This window comes from Ranitomeya imitator, chromosome 1, assembly GCF_032444005.1.
Source record: "Ranitomeya imitator isolate aRanImi1 chromosome 1, aRanImi1.pri, whole genome shotgun sequence".
NCBI lineage: Eukaryota > Metazoa > Chordata > Amphibia > Anura > Dendrobatidae > Ranitomeya > Ranitomeya imitator.
In genome coordinates, this window is record NC_091282.1 from 46,520,339 (window position 1) to 46,544,212 (window position 23,874).

The 23,874-nt window shown below is 44.0% G+C and overlaps 1 protein-coding gene across 3 annotated transcripts in view; it reads right to left on the minus strand.

Annotated features, from left to right (window-relative positions):
- Positions 1-23,874, minus strand: part of WDR7 (WD repeat domain 7) — a 418,087-nt gene that overhangs the window by 278,915 nt on the left and 115,298 nt on the right. For all 3 annotated transcript variants that reach the window (XM_069746037.1, XM_069746038.1, XM_069746036.1), the window contains one exon: positions 8-777. In XM_069746037.1, coding sequence (XP_069602138.1) covers positions 8-777 — 770 coding nt within the window. The remainder of the gene's footprint in view (positions 1-7; positions 778-23,874) is intronic.

Sequence of the window (23,874 nt, forward strand, 5' to 3'; positions counted from 1 at the left end):
TGTGTACCTTTGGGGAGCCTTCTTCATGTGGTCTCCAATGAACGTGGCATTGGTCATGCTCATCAAAGTGTTTGCCAGAGAGATAAGTGACAGGAGATGTTGAGTGGTGACAGCACGGGACACGCCATAATTGCCCTTTCCAAGTCCTTCACTAATTGACATCTTCAAGTCTACACCTACATTCTCGTTGGGCCCTCTATAAACGAACTGATTGAACCCTGGAAGCATCAACGACATGTGGCCTCCTCTTGAGAGCAGTCCGAAAGACACGGGACAATGTGGCTTAAGCATCCCGAGGCGGTCGAGGCACACTTCGTCTAGTCCCGCATTCAAGCCCCAGGCATGAAGACAGGACATGAAGAGCTTGGCCGTGTCCATGGTTAGGTTGTACTCTAGTAGCGTTAATGGCTTAGATTTGCTAGACCGGTACTCCGGGTCGCTCTCGTCACGCTTCTGTCTCATCGCTTCTTCGTCTTCGTCATCGTCGTCGAGAAGATGTTCTTTAATGTTCTCTTTGATGGTTTCCTTGACCTGTTGGAACAGTACGGCTGCTCGTTTACCGGCCAGAAAAGAGCCTCCTTTGTCAGAACTGCCAGATGCTTTCTGCAAACTCTCTGGGGAGATAAGTGCAGTATTTGGCCTGGAGGCTTCTTCAGTGAGTAGCTGTATAATTAGTGCTTCCACATCAAAGAAGAGCAGGTGTATGTCCGAGTCTGTTACATTCGTCTTTATTGCTTGAACCATCAAGGAGTTATGTGAATATTTAGGCAAATTCCCCTGGAAGGATACAAAAATAAAATGAAAATTAAAAATTGAGATTTATTTGAATGACGATTAACTGTAGGACTTTTAACTGAGATACTTGGGGGGGGAAAAAGAACAAAAATGTTATAAAAAGATATTCCCAGAAACTAAATGCATCCCCTATTAGCATAGGGGAGAACTTACAGAAAGGGACCAACCAAAGGGACCTCAGCAATTCTGAGAATTGGGTTCTGGATTCCAGTAAGGAGTCTTCTGCAGAGTCCCGTCATGGTCGGAGACGACAGATGCATGCTCGAAGTCCGTCCCATATATTGTCTATAGGGCTGTCGGAGAGACCCCGAGTACAGCGCTCCGCTATCTCCGGCAGCCCCACAGACAATGAATGGAGAAGATGTTGAGCATGCGCACCCCTGGTGCATTTCAGATGGGGCTCTGCAAAGTCATTTCCCAGGATACAGAGGCCTGTTCGTGAGGTCACTGGAGATCTCAGTGGTTGGACCCCAATGATCAGTAAGGTAACCCCTCTCCTATAGATATGGGATAACTTTTTAGATTTGGGGAATAATCCTTTAAAGTAAACAATTCAGATTTTGCAGTAAGAAGAAGAAGAAAACATGTCTTGTGGAGACTGAATGAGTAAAGTGAGTGCGCACTCACCTCCCATGGAGTAGTGGGATGTTGGAGAACCGCTATATACAACACCTCCGAGGTGATGGAGATCACGTTGGACATGTGTTAGTGAGAAAACCTCTGAATACTATTTTTTTTTTAACACTTATCAATTTCATGATTAAAATCACATCATTCAAAGACCGACAGCACTCCTGAGTAATAGATCTCTGCATAGAAAGCGGCATCTTCCAGCTGTCTGAAGTTCTGCACTTTCCACATCTCCAAACTCAGAAACCTCCTCAGCCCTCCAAACAGTAAACTAATGTAAAACAGTAAGGGTATGTGCACATGTTGCGGATTCCATTGCGGATTTTTCCGCCTGGATTCTGCAGAATCGTTTTACCTGCGGATTATCTGCAGATTTTCTGCGTTTTTTGTGCGGATTTCGCCTGCGTTTTTACACGTGCGGATTCCTATTATGGAATAGGTGTGAAACGTTTCTGAGTGGAATTTTCCGCAGCATGTACACTGCAGATTTGGTTTTCCATAGGTTTACATGGTACTGTTCACAGCATGGAAAACTGCTGCGGATCTGCAGCGTCCAATCCGCTGCAGATCCGCAGGCAAATCCGGAACGTGTGCACATACCCTGAAGCTCTAGACAGGAGCTGCAGTGCGGGAAAGAGGTGCAAATACACTGCAGCCTGTGTGTGAGACTCATGCTGTGAGAGGAGATGGAGAAGGATCATATTCGCACCCCTCAATATGTGAGACGTATGCTGTGAGAGGGGTGGGAGGAGCACCATGTTAGCATCTCCTCCTGTATGCAAGAATCATGCTGTGAGAGAAGAGGGAGGAGGGTCATGTAAGTGTCACGAAGCATATATGTGAAACTCATGCTGTGAGAGGGGAGCAAGGAGGTTCATGTTAGCGCCTCTCAACATCTGAGACTCATGCTTTGAGAGGGGAGGAGGATCATGTTAGCATCTGAGCCTGTGTGTGAGACTCATGCTGAGAGAAGGGAGGGAGGAGCACCATGTTAGCATCTCAGCCTGTGTGTGACTCATGCTGTGAAAGGGGAGGGAGGAGCAGCGTGTTAGCATCTCCGCCTGTATGCGAGACTCATGCTGTGAGAAGAGAGAGGAGGGTCATGTAAGTGTCACTAAGCCTATATGTGAAACTCATGCTGTGAAAGGAGAGGGAGGAAGATCATGTTAGCATCTGAGCCTGTGTGTGAGACTCATGCTGTGAGAGGAGAGGGAGGAAGATCATGTTAGCATCTGAGTCTGTGAGTGAGACTCATGCTGTGAGAGGAGAGGGAGGAGGATCATGTTAGCATCTGAGCCTGTGTGTGAGACTCATGCTGTGAGAGGAGAGAGAATTTGATCATGTTAGCATCTGAGCGTGTGTGTGAGACTCATGCTGTGAGAGGAGAGAGAATTTGATCATGTTAGCATCTGAGCGTGTGTGTGAGACTCAAGCTGTGAGAGGAGAGGGAGGAAGATCATGTTAGCATCTGAGCCTGTGTGTGAGACTCATGCTGTGAGAGGAGAGAGAATTTGATCATGTTAGCATCTGAGCGTGTGTGTGAGACTCATGCTGTGAGAGGAGAGAGAGGAGGATCATGTTAGCATCTGAGCCTGTGAGTGAGACTCATGCTGTGAGAGGAGAGAGAGGAGGATCATGTTAGCATCTGAGCCTGTGAGTGAGACTCATGCTGTGAGAGGAGAGAGAGGAGGATCATGTTAGCATCTGAGCCTGTGAGTGAGACTCATGCTGTGAGAGGAGAGAGAGGAGGATCATGTTAGCATCTGAGCCTGTGTGTGAGACTCATGCTGTGAGAGGAGAGAGAGGAGGATCATGTTAGCATCTGAGCCTGTGAGTGAGACTCATGCTGTGAGAGGAGAGAGAGGAGGATCATGTTAGCATCTGAGCCTGTGTGTGAGACTCATGCTGTGAGAGGAGAGGGAGGAGGATCATGTTAGCATCTGAGCCTGTGTGTGAGACTCATGCTGTGAGAGGAGAGAGAATTTGATCATGTTAGCATCTGAGCGTGTGTGTGAGACTCATGCTGTGAGAGGAGAAAGAATTTGATCATGTTAGCATCTGAGCCTGTGAGTGAGACTCATGCTGTGAGAGGAGAGAGAGGAGGATCATGTTAGCATCTGAGCGTGTGTGTGAGACTCATGCTGTGAGAGGAGAGGGAGGAGGATCAGTGGGATAATTTTACTGTGTGTGAGGGGGTGCATGATAAGAGTCTATAAACCTCATAGGAGTCTCATGGTACAAGTATCAATCATGAGTGTAGGGGGAAGGAGGAGGATTACAGTACATATTAGAGTCTCCCAGCCTGATACAAGGAGGACAGCAGATGAATACATGTAGGGCCACTCAGTCATGTCTCCAAACTTGCACTTCTACAGAAGTGATGGGGGAAAAAAAGACAACACCTAAAGTATAAAAGGTTATAAAATATTTTCTAAGCACAAAATGCTATTGTGTCACGATCGATCACTGCAGCCCAGGTGATGAAAATAAGGGCGTCTAACATATGGAGCCCTTCTGTCTCCCTTAGCCTGTGCCTGAAACATGAGAGAAGACGTGGACCTTTACCAGTTAAGAGTCTGTCATCATGGTGGCTTGCCATCACATGGTCGGGTCCTGTAAACCACGGTGCTTGGACATTCGCAGCCACCACGATGGTTCGTATTCTTTTGAATGACGTTTTGGTGTAACAATTATTCACTTCTGTACTATTGCAAAGTGATAAATTCTTAAGAGATTAGAGAAAAGTAGCGCCGCTCTGGGGGCTGCAAATGGTATTACAGCTCAGTCCAATCCTAGTGATTGTATTGATTCACGGCAGGGGAGCGCTGTGCTCCTGAAGATCGGATCATGAGACAAACCCTTTCAATACAAAGTTTGTACCAATCACTCATTGATTGCAGCATCCGTGCATGTATCTGCCATGAATGTGCACTTTGCAGTGCGGCGAATCCGCGTGTGAATTCAAGTCGTCTATTCCAAGTGTGTATCTAATATTTTTTTTTTGCTATGAAAAATCCACAAAAATACATTAAGTAGCCCACTGTTTATCCTTGCCATTTCTTTAAAGGGAATCTGACAGGAAGATCAGCCTCCTTCCCTAACACCCAAATATGGTCATGAAGGTCTTTGAAATGTAAATCCATCGACACCTTTATATCTTCTATCTGTTGCTGCATTACGTAGTTATTAGTGTTTTCATTCACGTGCTCATTAAGTGCTCTGGGTGCGACAGAGCACTTACAGTGGTTTCCAGGACCTTTTTTTTTACACTACGAGCCTAAACACTAACAGGCAGGTACTTGCTAACAGAGGTAACTACCTGCCTGTTTGTACCCAGCACCTGCACAGAGCAGCGCTTGCTCAAGAACTCAGCTACATATCGACAGAGCGCCTTCTTCTTTTTTCCGGGCTGCTCTGTCGAAGTGGCATTACTGCTGATCATCATGCTGATTGACAGGCGGCTCCCTGCAGTTAGGCAGCGGGGAACTGTCTGTCAATCAGCATGATGTCAACACCCACACTTCATCAACGGAGCAGAGCAGAAGAGAAGTCATTGTTCTGTGGACATGACTGCAGCAGAAGCTGCTGAATCGCCAGCAGGATCTGTCTGTACCTTCTATGTGTTGGCAGAGATTGGTGCCGGGCACAACAAGCATGTAGTTAACTACTTACCTGTACATTCTTAGGCACATTGGAAATAAAAAAAATAATAATAAAACAGTAGTGTCTACCACCTTTAATGAGCCATTGCCTTCTGAGGTTGTTTCCATAGGAGTGGAATGTTTGTAGACTTTGGTGTAAAAGTATCGAGAGTGAAATCCTTGTAAAATCACCAAGAACTACTGTATATTGTATAAAAAAAATAAAAAAAAAGAAAAAAAGAAAAAGCTTTTACGTGTGAACATATGAATATATGAAATATATACATAAAAACACAGTATAGATATAAAAGTAATATATAAATATATATATATATATATATATTTAGACTTCTTAGAAACAAATATACATGTTAAAATTCATAAAATATATGCAACATAAATGTACAAAAAAAAAAAAGAAAGAAAAGAAAGAAAAGAAAGAAAAAAAAAAAATCAAGAAGTCGGCCGGTCTGTAGTTGAGCAGTACAAAGAGCACGGCCGTTACAGCTCAAGCAGAAAAAGCAGCTTAGTGCGGCCATGAGGACGGTTGTAAGAACGGCTAGCACGCTAATGCTAGAATGGTAGGTTAGTGCTGACCCCGCTGCCCTTTATAAGCTGCGCTACAGGACAGAAAGCAGCAGCTGGGGACGAGGCCGAGGTGAACAAAGGGTCCGGCCAACCTTGGGGTTTTCGGTAATTGTAAAAAGACAAATCAACCGATTGACTAATACCACAAAGACTGCAACACGGTAAAAACAAAAAAAAATTAAAAAAAATGCTTTATTGACATGAAGAGGGTGAAATGAATGTTCTGCTGCAGCGCCACAGAGGTTAATACAAGCGTGCGCCCTGTATGATTAATATTGTATACTAAGAGTTGCCTGACCGATGCAAAGATGCATTATGATTTACAGGAAGAAGGATCCAGACAGCGGCTGGAAAGCTGCAGTTCTACAGTGTTCCTTGGTAAATCTTTGGCGGTCCTCATGAGACAGCCTGATGTTTGGGAGGCCCCGATATCCCGGGATGCCCTCAGTGCAGAGCGCTCCACCGGCTAATACTGAGGAGTGAGTGATGTATGTAGAATAAGGGGAAAATGTAGAAAGTACATCAAACAGTAGAAAAGGACAACTTGTTCATTTTCTTTTTGTTTGTTTTTTTAACACCTTTATGGTGGCATTTATCATTAATTCTAGTGATTTTCATAAGATTTGTTTTTGTTTTTTTTTTAATTTAATTAGATTAGAGATATTACATATAAAAATTAACTGCAAATGTAAAAAATATCTACATTATATATGTAAAGAAATGAGAAAAAAAATGTATACACACACACAAACACACACAAATAAAACAAATTTGAATCAGAAGACTTAAGATTATTAGTGGTTAAAGAACAAAATAAAAATGTATTGATTATATTTAATAAACAATATATATAATATATACGGTATATATTACACACATATTACACATATATGTATATATTACACACACACAGATATATTACACACATATTGTAGACATATATTATACATACACACACACATATATTGCACACACATATCACACACATATTACACACACACACTTTATATATTACATGCAGACACACATATATTATACATTACACACATACACATATTACACACATATATATTACACACAGACACATATTACACACACATTATATTACATACATATATTATATATTACACACACACATATTACACACATATATTACACACACATATTACACACACAAACACATTATATTACACACATATATTATACTACACACACATTACATACATATATTATATAGACACACATATTACACACATATATTACACACATATATATTACACACACACATATTACACACATATACTACACACATATTACATGCATATATTATACAGACACATATTACACACATATATATTACACACACATTATATTACACACATTACATAGACACACATATATTACACACATATATATTACACACATATATTATACTACACACACACACACACACATTACATACATATATTATACAGACACACATATATTACACACACACTTATTTACATATAATCTATACATATTTTTTTCCACTAGTGGATTTGTTAAGATCATGATTACGATTAATTGTAATATTATTTACATTTCGTAATTAGTTGAACAACCCAGTAAGGCTGCAATGACACCAGTGTATTGAAATTCTGCTTCTTCTGTTTTTAAGAAGTGGTATTACTGTCCGAAGCGGACATAACTGATGCAAAGCGCAGGGATCCTAATGATTATTATGGGGTCTGTTGTGTGTCCATTTGTAGAATGGAAGGAAAAATTCTTCACGCTGCATCTTTTCTCCTATTCTTAAAAAGAAATAGAAAATGGAACCAGGACAAAGTCCATAATAATCAGTTGGGTCCCTCTGCTTTCACTCGCATCCATCATGCTGTGACTGTTTTTTTCCATTAATGTTGAAAAGCAAGTGGCAACCGAGCCTTACTAACCTAACATTAATAATCCCATAATTAATTGGAATGATGATAAAAAATAAAAATAAGGCCGCTAGTGGAGAACAAAAATGGTAAAACAGATCTAAGCACGTTAAGGAAAAATATCTAGCACAAAACGTAAAATAAAAAATAAATTTTATATGTATATTTTTTTCTTCTTTTTTACACACACACATACACAAGTATACACACGTGTGTGTGTGTGTGTGTGTGTGTGTGTGTGTGTATATATATATATATATATATATATATATATATATATATATATATAGATTAAAAAATAAGATTATTTGCATGAGATATATAAATTAATAATCTTAAATTAAAAACGAATGTACAAAGATTAACAATTTTTATTTTTGTTGATTGAAAATAAAAAATAAAAAAGTGCCAAATTCTTAGCAGAAAATTGCAGATTAAATTAAAAAAAATATATTAATACATGCATTGTTTTAGAGCAAGGTTATTTTTAAGGAACAGATCTTTATCCAGATTACCAAATATTGATTTTTTTCATTTAACAAAAAAAAAAAAAAGCTGTTCATATTAATCTTTGAGAGATTAAAAAAAAAAAAAAAAACCCACAACATAATGCTAAAGATAACTCCAGATTATAAGAGGTAGATTTAAAGATTTGCAATTCAAGGATTAAAAAAAAAAAATCTAGGGATGATAAAAAAAAAAGTGAAAGTAAATGAAAACCAAATTCAGAGCGTCCATGTGAGATAGGCCAGACCCTCGATGATGTGTGACCCTCGGTGGTGCTGGACGGTGGGGTATAGGGGGAGTGGAAGAGGGGATAAAAAAAATATATATAAAAAAAAAATCTAAGTATTCTTAATACTTAAGACTTATTAAATCACTTCTGCTCATGATGGTGAGGCTTAAGAGATTAAGCAATGATTTATTAAATATGTAGCACCCTATTAAACTTCTAGCATGCAATTACAATGATGGAGGCTGACGATGGTCGTGTCAGTCACAAGGCAATCCCGGCCTAATCTTACGGCAAATCCTTTGTGCCCCCAAGTTGTCTTCCATATGACAAGGTCATCGCTCGCTGACATCTTTCTTGGCTTACTCCATTGTTACCGACTGGTGACGTGTTAAAAAAATAAATGTTTAAAGGGGTTGTCGGAAAATTTTTAAAAAAATACTCAACCCCCCAAATCTTTATTGACAACGCTGTAGTGGTCATCATCACTGGTCACTAATTACTGCCCTGCAGCAATAACATCACTTCCATAACATCCACTTGACCGCTGCAGCCAATCATTGGCCTCAGAATGCATATCAAGAGATTGCGCTAAGGCCAGTGATTGGCTGCAGCGGTCACATGGATGTACGTGAGGTCACGGGTGCAGGGAAATAAAAGAGTAGAGCATTGGTGTTATTTTTTTATTGTATCATATTTCATACTGTATTTTTTTTATTTAACTCCCCAACCTGCCCTATAAAAAAGGAAAGAAAAAAGAAATATGGATAAAACATCCACATCCTCATTAACGCATTCATGGGGTCCTCTCGTCATCCTTCATGTCTAATGTATCTTATCTATTTATAGATGGAAAAAATACCAGAAGGTTCTGGTAACGCCACAGACACCCATGGCCTGGAGACTACAGCTGGGCGCCACTGGTGAATGCCAACATGGCTCAAGGAAGGACATAAATGGCGGTGCTTCTAAAAAAAAAAAAAATCCCCCAAATCATGTATTTACAGTATAATCGTTTTCCACTACTCTCAACTAACCTTCTTTGAAACTATATCATCATTGAAAAATAGAACACTATGTTCATTATGACAACGTGTCAGGACTTATTAGGCTTTTATTGAAAGAACCAGATGTGTTGCCTTTAGCAAATAAAAATGATCAAAAATAAAATCTTGATGAATATGATGACACCTCCACCTCCAGAAAATGATTGTGCAGGATATGGAAAACACATGAGCATCTCCCTATAGACACAGCACCACACCCTGTCCATAGGACATGTCTGGTCTTCCTATAGACACAGCACCACACCCCGTCCATAGGACATGTCTGGTCTTCCTATAGACACAGCACCACACCCCGTCCATAGGACATGTCTGGTCTTCCTATAGACACAGCACCACACCCCGTCCATGGGTCATGTCTGGTCTTCCTATAGACATAGCACCACACCCCGTCCATAGGACATGTCTGGTCTTCCTATAGACAGCACCACACCCGTCCATAGGACATGTCTGGTCTTCCTATAGACACAGCACCACACCCGTCCATGGGACATGTCTGGTCTTCCTATAGACACAGCACCACACCCGTCCATGGGTCATGTCTGGTCTTCCTATAGACACAGCACCACACCCGTCCATAGGACATGTCTTCCTATAGACACAGCACCACACCCCGTCCATGGGACATGTCTGGTCTTCCTATAGACACAGCACCACACCCGTCCATAGGACATGTCTGGTCTTCCTATAGACACAGCACCACACCCGTCCATAGGACATGTCTGGTCTTCCTATAGACAGCACCACACCCGTCCATAGGACATGTCTGGTCTTCCTATAGACACAGCACCACACCCGTCCATGGGACATGTCTGGTCTTCCTATAGACACAGCACCACACCCGTCTATGGGACATGTCTGGTCTTCCTATAGACACAGCACCACAACCGTCCATGGGTCATGTCTGGTCTTCCTATAGACATAGCACCACACAAATCCATGGGACATGTCTGGTCCTCCTATAGACACAGAACCACACCTGTCCATGGGTCATGTCTGGTCTTCCTATAGACACAGCACCACACCCCGACCATAGGACATGTCTGGTCTTCCTATAGACACAGCACCACACCCGTCCATGGGTCATGTCTGGTCTTCCTATAGACACAGCACCACACCCGTCCATAGGACATGTCTGGTCTTCCTATAGACACAGCACCACACCCGTCCATAGGACATGTCTGGTCTTCCTATAGACACAGCACCACACCCGTCCATAGGACATGTCTGGTCTTCCTATAGACAGCACCACACCCGTCCATAGGACATGTCTGGTCTTCCTATAGACACAGCACCACACCCGTCCATGGGACATGTCTGGTCTTCCTATAGACACAGCACCACACCCGTCCATGGGACATGTCTGGTCTTCCTATAGACACAGCACCACACCCGTCCATGGGACGTCTGGTCTTATCTATAGACACAGCACCACACCCGTCCATGGGACATGTCTGGTCTTCCTATAGACACAGCACCACACCCATCCATGGGTCATGTCTGGTCTTCCTATAGACACAGAACCACACCCATCCATGGGACATGTCTGGTCTTCCTATAGACACAGAACCACATCCATCCAGTGGACATGTCTGGTCTTCCTATAGAAACAGAACCTCACAAATCCATGGGTCCTGTCTGGTCTAATTTTAGAAACAGTACCACACCCATCCATGGGTCATGTCTGGTCTTCCTATAGTAACAGCACCACACCCGTTCATGCGTCATGTCTGGTCTTTCTATATCAACAGCCCCACAAACGTCCATGGGTCATGTCTGGTCTTCCTATAGACACAGCACCACACCAGTCCATGGGACATGTCTGGTCTTCCTATAGACACAGCACCACACCCGTCCATGGGTCATGTCTGGTCTTCCTATAGACACAGCACCACACCGTCCATGGGACATGTCTGGTCTTCCTATAGACACAGCACCACACCCCGTCCATAGGACATGTCTGGTCTTCCTATAGACACAGCACCACACCCCGTCCATAGGACATGTCTGGTCTTCCTATAGACACAGCACCACACCCCGTCCATAGGACATGTCTGGTCTTCCTATAGACACAGCACCACACCCCGTCCATGGGTCATGTCTGGTCTTCCTATAGACATAGCACCACACCCCGTCCATAGGACATGTCTGGTCTTCCTATAGACACAGCACCACACAAATCCATGGGACATGTCTGGTCCTCCTATAGACACAGAACCACACCTGTCCATGGGTCATGTCTGGTCTTCCTATACACACAGCACCACACCCCGACCATAGGACATGTCTGGTCTTCCTATAGACACAGCACCACACCCGTCCATGGGTCATGTCTGGTCTTCCTATAGACACAGCACCACACCCGTCCATAGGACATGTCTGGTCTTCCTATAGACACAGCACCACACCCGTCTATGGGACATGTCTGGTCTTCCTATAGACACAGCACCACACCCGTCTATGGGACATGTCTGGTCTTCCTATAGACACAGCACCACAACCGTCCATGGGTCATGTCTGGTCTTCCTATAGACATAGCACCACACAAATCCATGGGACATGTCTGGTCCTCCTATAGACACAGAACCACACCTGTCCATGGGTCATGTCTGGTCTTCCTATAGACACAGCACCACACCCCGACCATAGGACATGTCTGGTCTTCCTATAGACACAGCACCACACCCGTCCATGGGTCATGTCTGGTCTTCCTATAGACACAGCACCACACCCGTCCATAGGACATGTCTGGTCTTCCTATAGACACAGCACCACACCCGTCCATAGGACATGTCTGGTCTTCCTATAGACACAGCACCACACCCGTCCATAGGACATGTCTGGTCTTCCTATAGACAGCACCACACCCGTCCATAGGACATGTCTGGTCTTCCTATAGACACAGCACCACACCCGTCCATGGGACATGTCTGGTCTTCCTATAGACACAGCACCACACCCGTCCATGGGACATGTCTGGTCTTCCTATAGACACAGCACCACACCCGTCCATGGGACATGTCTGGTCTTCCTATAGACACAGCACCACACCCATCCATGGGTCATGTCTGGTCTTCCTATAGACACAGAACCACACCCATCCATGGGACATGTCTGGTCTTCCTATAGACACAGAACCACATCCATCCAGTGGACATGTCTGGTCTTCCTATAGAAACAGAACCTCACAAATCCATGGGTCCTGTCTGGTCTAATTTTAGAAACAGTACCACACCCATCCATGGGTCATGTCTGGTCTTCCTATAGTAACAGCACCACACCCGTTCATGCGTCATGTCTGGTCTTTCTATATCAACAGCCCCACAAACGTCCATGGGTCATGTCTGGTCTTCCTATAGACACAGCACCACACCAGTCCATGGGACATGTCTGGTCTTCCTATAGACACAGCACCACACCCGTCCATGGGTCATGTCTGGTCTTCCTATAGACACAGCACCACACCGTCCATGGGACATGTCTGGTCTTCCTATAGACACAGCACCACACCCCGTCCATAGGACATGTCTGGTCTTCCTATAGACACAGCACCACACCCCGTCCATAGGACATGTCTGGTCTTCCTATAGACACAGCACCACACCCCGTCCATAGGACATGTCTGGTCTTCCTATAGACACAGCACCACACCCCGTCCATGGGTCATGTCTGGTCTTCCTATAGACATAGCACCACACCCCGTCCATAGGACATGTCTGGTCTTCCTATAGACACAGCACCACACAAATCCATGGGACATGTCTGGTCCTCCTATAGACACAGAACCACACCTGTCCATGGGTCATGTCTGGTCTTCCTATACACACAGCACCACACCCCGACCATAGGACATGTCTGGTCTTCCTATAGACACAGCACCACACCCGTCCATGGGTCATGTCTGGTCTTCCTATAGACACAGCACCACACCCGTCCATAGGACATGTCTGGTCTTCCTATAGACACAGCACCACACCCGTCTATGGGACATGTCTGGTCTTCCTATAGACACAGCACCACACCCGTCTATGGGACATGTCTGGTCTTCCTATAGACACAGCACCACAACCGTCCATGGGTCATGTCTGGTCTTCCTATAGACATAGCACCACACAAATCCATGGGACATGTCTGGTCCTCCTATAGACACAGAACCACACCTGTCCATGGGTCATGTCTGGTCTTCCTATAGACACAGCACCACACCCCGACCATAGGACATGTCTGGTCTTCCTACAGACACAGCACCACACCCGTCCATGGGTCATGTCTGGTCTTCCTATAGACACAGCACCACACCCGTCCATAGGACATGTCTGGTCTTCCTATAGACACAGCACCACACCCGTCCATAGGACATGTCTGGTCTTCCTATAGACACAGCACCACACCCGTCCATAGGACATGTCTGGTCTTCCTATAGACAGCACCACACCCGTCCATAGGACATGTCTGGTCTTCCTATAGACACAGCACCACACCCGTCCATGGGACATGTCTGGTCTTCCTATAGACACAGCACCACACCCGTCCATGGGACATGTCTGGTCTTCCTATAGACACAGCACCACACCCGTCCATGGGACGTCTGGTCTTATCTATAGACACAGCACCACACCCGTCCATGGGACATGTCTGGTCTTCCTATAGACACAGCACCACACCCATCCATGGGTCATGTCTGGTCTTCCTATAGACACAGAACCACACCCATCCATGGGACATGTCTGGTCTTCCTATAGACACAGAACCACATCCATCCAGTGGACATGTCTGGTCTTCCTATAGAAACAGAACCTCACAAATCCATGGGTCCTGTCTGGTCTAATTTTAGAAACAGTACCACACCCATCCATGGGTCATGTCTGGTCTTCCTATAGTAACAGCACCACACCCGTTCATGCGTCATGTCTGGTCTTTCTATATCAACAGCCCCACAAACGTCCATGGGTCATGTCTGGTCTTCCTATAGACACAGCACCACACCAGTCCATGGGACATGTCTGGTCTTCCTATAGACACAGCACCACACCCGTCCATGGGTCATGTCTGGTCTTCCTATAGACACAGCACCACACCGTCCATGGGTCATGTCTAGTCTTCCTACAGACACAGCACCACACCAGTCCATGGGACATTTCTGGCCTTATAGACACAGCACCACACCCGTCAATGGGACATGTCTGGTCTTCCTATAGACACTGCACCACACCCGTCTATGGGACATGTCTGGTCTTTCTATAGACACTGCACCACACCCATCTATGGGTCATGTCTGGTCTTCCTATAGACACAGCACCACACCCGTCCATGGGACATGTCTGGTCTTCCTATAGACACAGCACCACACCCGTCCATGGGACATGTCTGGTCTTCCTATAGACACAGCACCACACCGTCCATGGGACATGTCTGGTCTTCCTATAGACACAGCACCACACCCGTCCATGGGACATGTCTGGTCTTCCTATAGTAACAGCACCACACCCGTCCATGGGTCATGTCTGGTCTTCCTATAGACACAGCACCACACCGTCCATGGGACATGTCTGGTCTTCCTATAGACACAGCACCACACCCGTCCATGGGACATGTCTGGTCTTCCTATAGACACAGCACCACACCGTCCATGGGACATGTCTGGTCTTCCTATAGACACAGCACCACACCCGTCCATGGGACATGTCTGGTCTTCCTATAGTAACAGCACCACACCCGTCCATGGGTCATGTCTGGTCTTCCTATAGACAGCACCACACCCGTCCATGGGTCATGTCTGGTCTTTCTATATCAACAGCCCCACAAACATCCATGGGTCATGTCTGGTCTTCCTATAGACAGCATCACACCCTTCCATGGATCGTGTCTGGTCTTCCTACAGTAACAGCACCACACCCGTCCATGGGTATAATCGGATATTCCTATAGCCACAGCACGACACTTGGCCATAGGTTGTCTTTTCTGGTTATAGCAACAGTGCAATCAATGCATTTATATATCTAGTTATACATGTGCACAAAATAAGTCTATGCATTATCCCTAAGAAAGAAAATTCTATTTGCAAGAAGTATTTACATAGGAATTTTAGACCACAGTGAATCTGGTCCCTGGCAAGATCGACTTACAATTTTTTCCCCCCCATGTCTTAAAAAGAAATAACGTGACAGTATTACATATGCGCTTGTAATATCTGTTATATAGATGCAATATAGATTGGAAAATCACCACTCGGTCACTCCACAATTATATAAATAAAAATTCTAAAAAATAAAGATTAATATATATAAAAATATAGAACATAAAAACAAAGAACATAAAGTGCTATAAGGTCAGCTGTGCAGCCTCGGAGTGATAAATGGCCGTGTATACATTCCTATTGTTACGCACAAAAAAAAAAAAAAAGGGCTCATTAAAAACCAACAAGAAAAAGTGAGGTTTATAGCGGCTGTATTCTGGGGGTTGAGGCAGCAAGGTCAGTGTTTGAGGCAGTTTGTAGATCTTCGCCTTCTGTGGTTTACCAGGGCAGCATGCTTACCCCTAATGAGCTGAAAGATAGAATTCCTGGGAGAACCAGAAACCTATCGATCCGTACTGTGGAGTCATAAACAGAGAGGCCGAATGAACTCGAGCCAGACCCCGCACCACGCTGGATGCAAGAAAAAACCCAGCTCCCGCTATCTCCGGGCAGCTTTATATCTCCTGTATGGATGGAGATGGGCAGCGCGAAAGTCCGTGCTCTGGAGGTTATCTGCTGGAAGGGGGCACTAAAAATGGACAAAAATTCAATGCAGACAAGTGCTCCAACTGCCTGCGGAGATGTTCGTGAAGAGAACCTGGGATTCATTGTGGTGCAAACAAAAAAAACGTAGAACATTCTATTTCTTTTTAAAATTACTATTTACTAATTTTTTTTAGTTACATATTATGTCATATTATCAGTGTGGTTTTATTTTAAATCGGACCCTTATGAATTTGGGAAATTACTAAAATGACCCCTCCATTATTAACATACACATGGTATATAGAACGTAAAACAAAATAAAAAAACGTACAATTTTTATACTATGTAGCCTAGACATTAAAAATATTTATTTGTTAAATTACGTTACAATAAAATGTTGTTTTTTATCGACAAAGAGCATAAGAAAATAAAAAAGAATAACAACATTATTAGCATTAACATTAACAAACAAGCAAGTATAAAAAGTTAAGGTAATGTATGCACAATGTAGAAATTTATTATTTCATTTTACAGGTTTTATCTCAATTTTTTATAATGCAGAATCAGCCATTTAAACCACAGAGAGGGAAAAAAAGAATAATAATAAAAAAAGAATTACATAATAGAAATTTTGATAAAAAATTTGATACAGGTCAGAAATTTGATTCAACAATAAAATGTGGGTTAGGAAAAATCTTTGGTGCCTCGCTTCGGCAAGTGGGAGCGAGTCCCTGCCTCGCTTCGCCAAGTGGGGGCGAGTCCCTGCCTCGCTTCGCCAAGTGGGGGCGAGTCCCTGCCTCGCTTCGCCAAGTGGGGGCGAGTCCCTGCCTCGCTTCGCCAAGTGGGGGCGAGGTCCCTGCCTCGCTTTGGCAAGTGGGGGCGAGTCCCTGCCTCGCTTTGGCAAGTGGGGGCGAGTCCTTGCCTCGCTTCGGCAAGTGAGGGCGAGTCCCTGCCTCGCTTCAGCAAGTGGGGGCGAGTCCCTGCCTCGCTTCGTCAAGTGGGGGAGAGTCCCTGCCTCGCTTCGTCAAGTGGGGGAGAGTCCCTGCCTCGCTTCGGCAGGTGGTGGCGAGTCCCTGCCTCGCTTCGGCAGGTGGTGGCGAGTCCCAGCCTCGCTTCGTCAAGTGGGGGCGAGTCCCTGCCTCGCTTCGGCAAGTGGGGGCGAGTCCCTGCCTCGCTTCGGCAAGTGGGGGCAAGGTCCCTGCCTCGCTTCGTCAAGTGGGGGCAAGGTCCCTGCCTCGCTTCGTCAAGTGGGGGCAAGGTCCCTGCCTCGCTTCGGCAAGTGGGGGCAAGGTCCCTGCCTCGCTTCGGCAAGTGGGGGCAAGGTCCCTGACTCGCTTCGTCAAGTGGGGGCGAGTCCCTGCCTCGCTTCGGCAAGTGGGGGCGAGTCCCTGCCTCGCTTCGGCAAGTGGGGGCGAGTCCCTGCCTCGCTTCGGCAAGTGGGGGCGAGTCCCTGCCTCGCTTCGGCAAGTGGGGGCGAGTCCCTGCCTCGCTCCGACAAGTGGGGGCAAGGTCCCTGCCTCGCTTTGACAAGTGGGGGCGAGGTCCCTGCCTCGCTTCGGCAAGTGGGGGCGAGTCCTTGTCTCGCTTCGGCAAGTGGGGGCGAGTCCCTGCCTCGCTTCGGCAAGTGGGGGCGAGTCCCTGCCTCGCTTCGTCAAGTGGGGGCGAGTCCCTGCCTCGCTTTGTCAAGTGGGGGCGAGTCCCTGCCTCGTTACGGCAAGTGGGGGCGAGTCCCTGCCTCGCTTCGGCAAGTGGGGGCGAGTCCCTGCCTCGCTTCGGCAAGTGGGGGCGAGTCCCTGCCTCGCTTCGCCAAGTGGGGGCGAGTCCCTGCCTCGCTTCGCCAAGTGGGGACGAGGTGCCTGCCTCGCTTCGGTCTCTGCCTCGCTTCGGTCCCTGCCACGCTTCGGCAAGTGGGGGCAAGGTCCCTGCCTCGCTTTGACAAGTGGGGGCAAGGTCCCTGCCTCGCTTCGCCAAGTGGGGGAGAGTCCCTGCCTTGCTTCGGCAAGTGGCGGCGAGTCCCTGCCTCGCTTTGGGAAGTGTGGGACCAGTGTCTGACTTGCTACGGGAAGTGGGATTAAGTTTTTCTCTTTCTACAGGAGGTAGAGAGTGAATCTGTCTCTCAACCGTCTCAGTCTGTCTCAAGTGGGGCAAGATACTTTGCTTCTCCACAGGAAGTCAGGGAAGGTACTCCTCTGCTTCTGAACTCCTATCAATCAAAATGCACACATGCATAAAGTAGAAGAGGGCTTTTAAGTTCAATGTAGGCAAACATTGTAAAAGACAGGTGCAATATGTAGGCAAGTGAAGGAAATGAGGTTCCAGCACCTATAGTGACGATAGGATACTGATGAAGAGGAATGCTGATGAACACTAAATAGTAAGTAATAAAGAATGAGACAGCTGTTGGACATATTAAGACTGGTGTGTGCACAAAAAGTAGTTTAAGACCAGTCTTTTCTACTGGTTTTCTGTGATAGAACAGGTATGCTTCAAGCTATTCTCTAACCCTTTAAAGAGTATCTGGCACATGAAGACACTTTTACTTATTAATTAAGTATACCTAGCTTAGATTATTGAGTTCATGTGTCCACTTAGGAAAGAAAACCTTGTTCTGGAGATTTGGAGCTCTGGGCGTTTTTCAGCACATCTCCATATAGGAAGGGGAATTTATAGAAAGTTCAGACTATGGGATCAGTCATAACAGGTGTGGCGAGGAATGAGTTAAATCAAGAAAGTAACTCGGACTCTTCTTTCTTACTGGAAAAAGTTGACCGGTTGTGTCAGAAAGTTCTCCGCTCACTGCACGTATGAGAACATTGGCCTTGGGCTCCGCTCTCAATCAATTTCCGCCAATTATGAAGTGTTACAACCAAACCAAGTGCCACTTGCGACGAGTGTACAAGAAAAAAAAAATGTTTGCAATGTTGATCCCAATCTACAGTAAATTATAAAATTATAGATTTCCGTCAAGTGAGAGTCTTTCCAATCCAGATTTAGGCTGCCCCTTCTGTGACTATCAAAGGTAACAGAAGGATATTGCAACTCTTTAAAGGGACAACCAGCTGGCACAGAACCATGGACCATGCCGTGCTTCCTGGGAAAAACGGTATGCAAAATAGCTGACCTCCAAATGAAAGAAAGTGGTCTCCAAAAGGTGGACCTAGATAGACCGCCCTAGACAGACACGGCACTAGAGAAACTTTATACAAGTTGGCAGCCTTCACAGAAGGAAACCATACCCTCTGAAAACCATTATCAAAGGCGTCTCGCCCAGTCAACCAGTATCCTTGCTTTACACTGATGAGGAACCAACCGTCTCAAACAGCTGTTTGCATATGGAGGTCTCTTTCTTACTCTCAGTGAAGCCCAGTAAAGGGTCGGACACCGACATGAAACTTCACTAGCTCCAAAAGTCAACACTAACAAAGGAGGTCTCAAGACCATAAAGCTTGCACCTTCACACTCACTTGCAAAGCATTCTCAGAGTTGGTGGGGGTCCCAGCTTTTGGATCCCTTCCGACACAAAATTATCACCTTTTCTGTTCCATGTTGGGAATCACCCCGAGACCGAAGCAAAACATCTACAGATTTGACCTCTCCAAACATTTACGATGGTCTCTTCTTGTGGATTCCATCCCAATTTTAGATATCCAACTGATTACTTGACTCTTCTAGACCACAGATCAGGCAGAAGTACCCCACCAGGGATCCATAAATGGACCTTCAATTACGCTCACATTCCAAAAACCGCAGTAATATTCCAATATTGAGACACACGGCTAGACCTGTACTACTAACTTTTTTCGTATTTTGCTCCAAAAAGAGTCTTAAGGGTTCCAACCAGCAAATGAGCGCGAACAGCCCTCTACACAACCTAATGATTCATAACCAAGATTTACGAGGGGCACTGTTATTCTAGGTCAAGGAGATGTCATGAAGTGGGCAATGCTACAGCTTATAGCCCATCAGACTGCATAAATAATAACAGCAGGGAAGAGTGTGTTGATTTTGTGCGGGTTCAGTGACCTATCAGTAGAATACACATACAAGGACCTAAATCGGTGAGGGAATGGGATCATATACCTCAACCTTATAAATTAGGGAGTGGGGAATATAGAGTAACTGAGCATAAATCAAGGCTCCCCCCCACCCCCGTCTCTCCGTATTCACTATTACAGTATAGTTCTGATATGTAGTTACAATAGTACTTGAAAGTTTGTGAAATCTTCAGCATTTTCCATATTTCTGCTTAAGTTTGACCTAAAACTACATAAGATTTTTGCACCATACCGAAAAGTAGATAATCAAATCAAACGAAGGACAAAAATAAAAGTTATTTTTTGGGAATTAGGAAAATTCTCCAATATCATGTCTGTGAGTGGTAAAAGTATGTGACCCTTTGCTCTCGGCATCTGGTGTGACCACTTGTGCAGCAAGAACTGCATCTACACGTTTCCAGTAATTCTGGATTAGTCTTGGAAGAATTTAGCTTATTCCTTCCTACAAAACAGCTTCACCTATTAATTTGATGGTTTTCTCCCATGAACTTCTCGCTTCAGGTCCTTCCACAACATTTCTAGGATTAAGGTCTGGACTGGGACTTGTCCTTCCCAAAACTTTTACTTCATTCTTTTGTACAACGACGTGTGGCTTTGATCATTTTCTTACTTCACAACATACAATCTCTTGCGATTAAGCTCATGTACCAAAGTTTTGACATTTTCCTTAAAATTTGCTGATAACATTCAGAATTCATATTTCCAGTGATGGCAACCGTCCTGGCCCCGATGCAACAAAAGAGACCCAAACCATCATACTGCCACCGCCGTGTTTCTCAGATGGTATGAGGTTTTTATACTGTAATGCATTTTTTCGTTCTCCCAACATAACTCTTCTCATTTTAACTAAAAAAACTCAATTTTGGTCTCTTTCGTCCACAAAACAATATTCCCTTAGCCTTCTAACTTGACAAAATGAGCTTTAGCAGACAGGCAGCAATGGTGTGCATGGTTTTCTCCTTGCAATCCTGCCATGCTCACCATTGTTGTTTAATTTCCACATGATTGTGGACTCATGAACATTAACATTATAATACTAGTCTGACAGAGGCCTTTAGTTGCTTAGAGGATACCTTGAGTTCCTTTGTGACCTCGTAAATTTTTAATCACCTTGCTCTTGGAGTGATCTTTGTTTGTCGACTCCGGGGGAGAGTAAAAACGGTCTTGAAATTCCTCCATTTGATCTCTCAGACTGTGAATAAGTGTAGTCCAATCTCTTCAGACATGGTTTTGTAAACTTTTTCAGCCTGATTAGCATCAACAACTCTTCTGAGGTCCTCAGAAATTTCTGCTTATTACATGATACACTTCCACTAACATCTATTGTGAAGATCAGACTTTGAGAGATCCCGATTTTTTTTTTTTTAAATAAAACAGGATGTCCACTCACACCTGATTGTCACTCCAATGATTGAAAACACAAAACTCTAACATCACCTTCAAATTATTAGCTAATCCTAAAAGTTCACATGCTTTTGCCATTCGCAGACATAGCATATTGGGTCATTTTCGTCAATAGAAAAAAAAATGGCACCGATCAATGGGATGACTATTGTCTTATAATAAAATGCCAGATGGAAATGACGTTTGGCTATGTTGGAAACTAAGTGGATTTGGGCACTTGATACTGTCTCCCCCAATGGATTAAATGAACATCTATATTTTGCCCCTTTCTTATGATCTCTTTTATATGGCTTTCTTGCACACTGTCATTTTCTTTTATTATTTTTATACTGTTTTAACGCCATGATTTTACATTTTAATATTTTATTAGTTACTATCCACTACTATTGCTTGAAGATGGACTCCATTACATTGTGATTATCATGGATGCCTACTTCTATCTGATATATCTATCAATTTTCAGCTATACATGGACACTCTTTGATGTTGGATCCCATTATACTTGGATCATCTTGAATATACACTTTGTTCTGTGGATTATATCAATCACCGACGAAGGAAATTCTACCGAAACGCACATCGGGGCGCGTTGTGCACACGGACATTAACCCTTAAAGGTATCCTGTATGTGTATATTGTATACTATATTTTTCTGAATCACTGATTTGGCTTTGACAGAGCAGTGGCTCTGATATCTATACTGGCTCTTAACCGGTGTGAACACCTTATGTTTGCTATGGCACTTGTGCACTTTATTTATTGATGCACGATGTTATTACTTGTTATTTATTTGCTAATGATTGATGCACTTTTGTAAACTTTAAACAATATTTTTACCATATTGGATGTTTTTCACCGTTTCACGTTCACTTATTAATTATTATACATTTTTCAGCATCTGGTCTCCTTTTAATTATATTGTGGGTTATATAATTGTTATTAATTATTAATTAATAATACTATTATATGTCCTGTGGTGCACTTCTTTTTTATATTTTTTTTTTATCTTATGTAATTTGACCACCTGCTATTAAAATGTGTATGTGTATATATATATATATATATATATATATATATATATACACACATACACACACATATTCTAGCTTAGTATTCCGCTTTCTTTTAGTCTATGTCACTTGGGCTTTGGGTTTTTTGGTGTGTTTTTTTTCTATGCACTGAGTGGGTTCACTCAATTTTACCACACACCCCATATATCCTATTAATTATTTATATACACCACATTTATTTATTGTATCTAGATATATTATTGTGTGTGTTTTTTTAGTTACAGATGGAAATGATGCAACATGCACTTTAACTAAAGTATATGGGATAACTAAACTAACTAAATGATTACCGTATATGTTGTTATTATTATTCATTTTTACAGCGCCATTTATACAACTATGTAAAAAATGTAACTAGCAAATGACCGTAAACTGTCTCGATGGCGGGGCGGCGCTGCTACTCAGTCAACAGCGACCAATTCAGGTGTCAATGCAGTAAAGGGGAGGGGGGGCGCTTCACTTTAAGCTCCGGCTCCATGAAGGAGCTGATGGCATTCAAAGCAGTCTCGTGCTCCACAGCCGGTATCACAGAAGCAGCCAAATTCAGTAATGTAATCCATTAATATAGCCCATGAATGTGGCAACACCAAACAGGAATCCTCCTTCGGTCAGGCTACCGAGATTCCTGGTAATCTCACGCGCGATTCCTCCGGTGTAAGATCTGGGAACACAAACAGGATCCCAGCACTGTCTTCTAAGTAAGACTGCTATTAAAAAAAAAACAAAAACAGATCTGTTGTCAGATTTCACAACGCAAACTGCATTCATTAAAGAGAACCCTTGGACTGGATGAGGCCGGTGTATTTACTTTGAAAATCCATGTTACGATGGTTGTTATCATCCAGATAGTAAAATGAGCATTTTAATGAGCGCAGATAAAGAATGAGAGCGCTTGTATGTCCAAGTGTATTCAATCTCGGTCCATCTAGTCTGCCTGACAGATGCAGCTTGTACTGAGGAGGGTGAGGTCTCAGCAGCAGTAGGAAGTAGGGTCATCAAAGGGCTGTTAATCTGGGTGGAGATTCAGCAGCCTCAGGTACAAGGGACCCTGAGGAACTGTCAATCAGGCTAGGAAGAGGTTCAGCAGCAGGGAGGAAGGACATGGTGGAGCTGTCAATCTTACAAGGTGGGTGGAGATCCAGCAGCATAAGGTATGAGGGACGCTGTGGAGCTGTCAATTGGCACTATCGGGTAGAAAGGACACTGAGGAGCTGTTAATAATGCCTGGTGGGAGGACACTCAGCAGCTAGG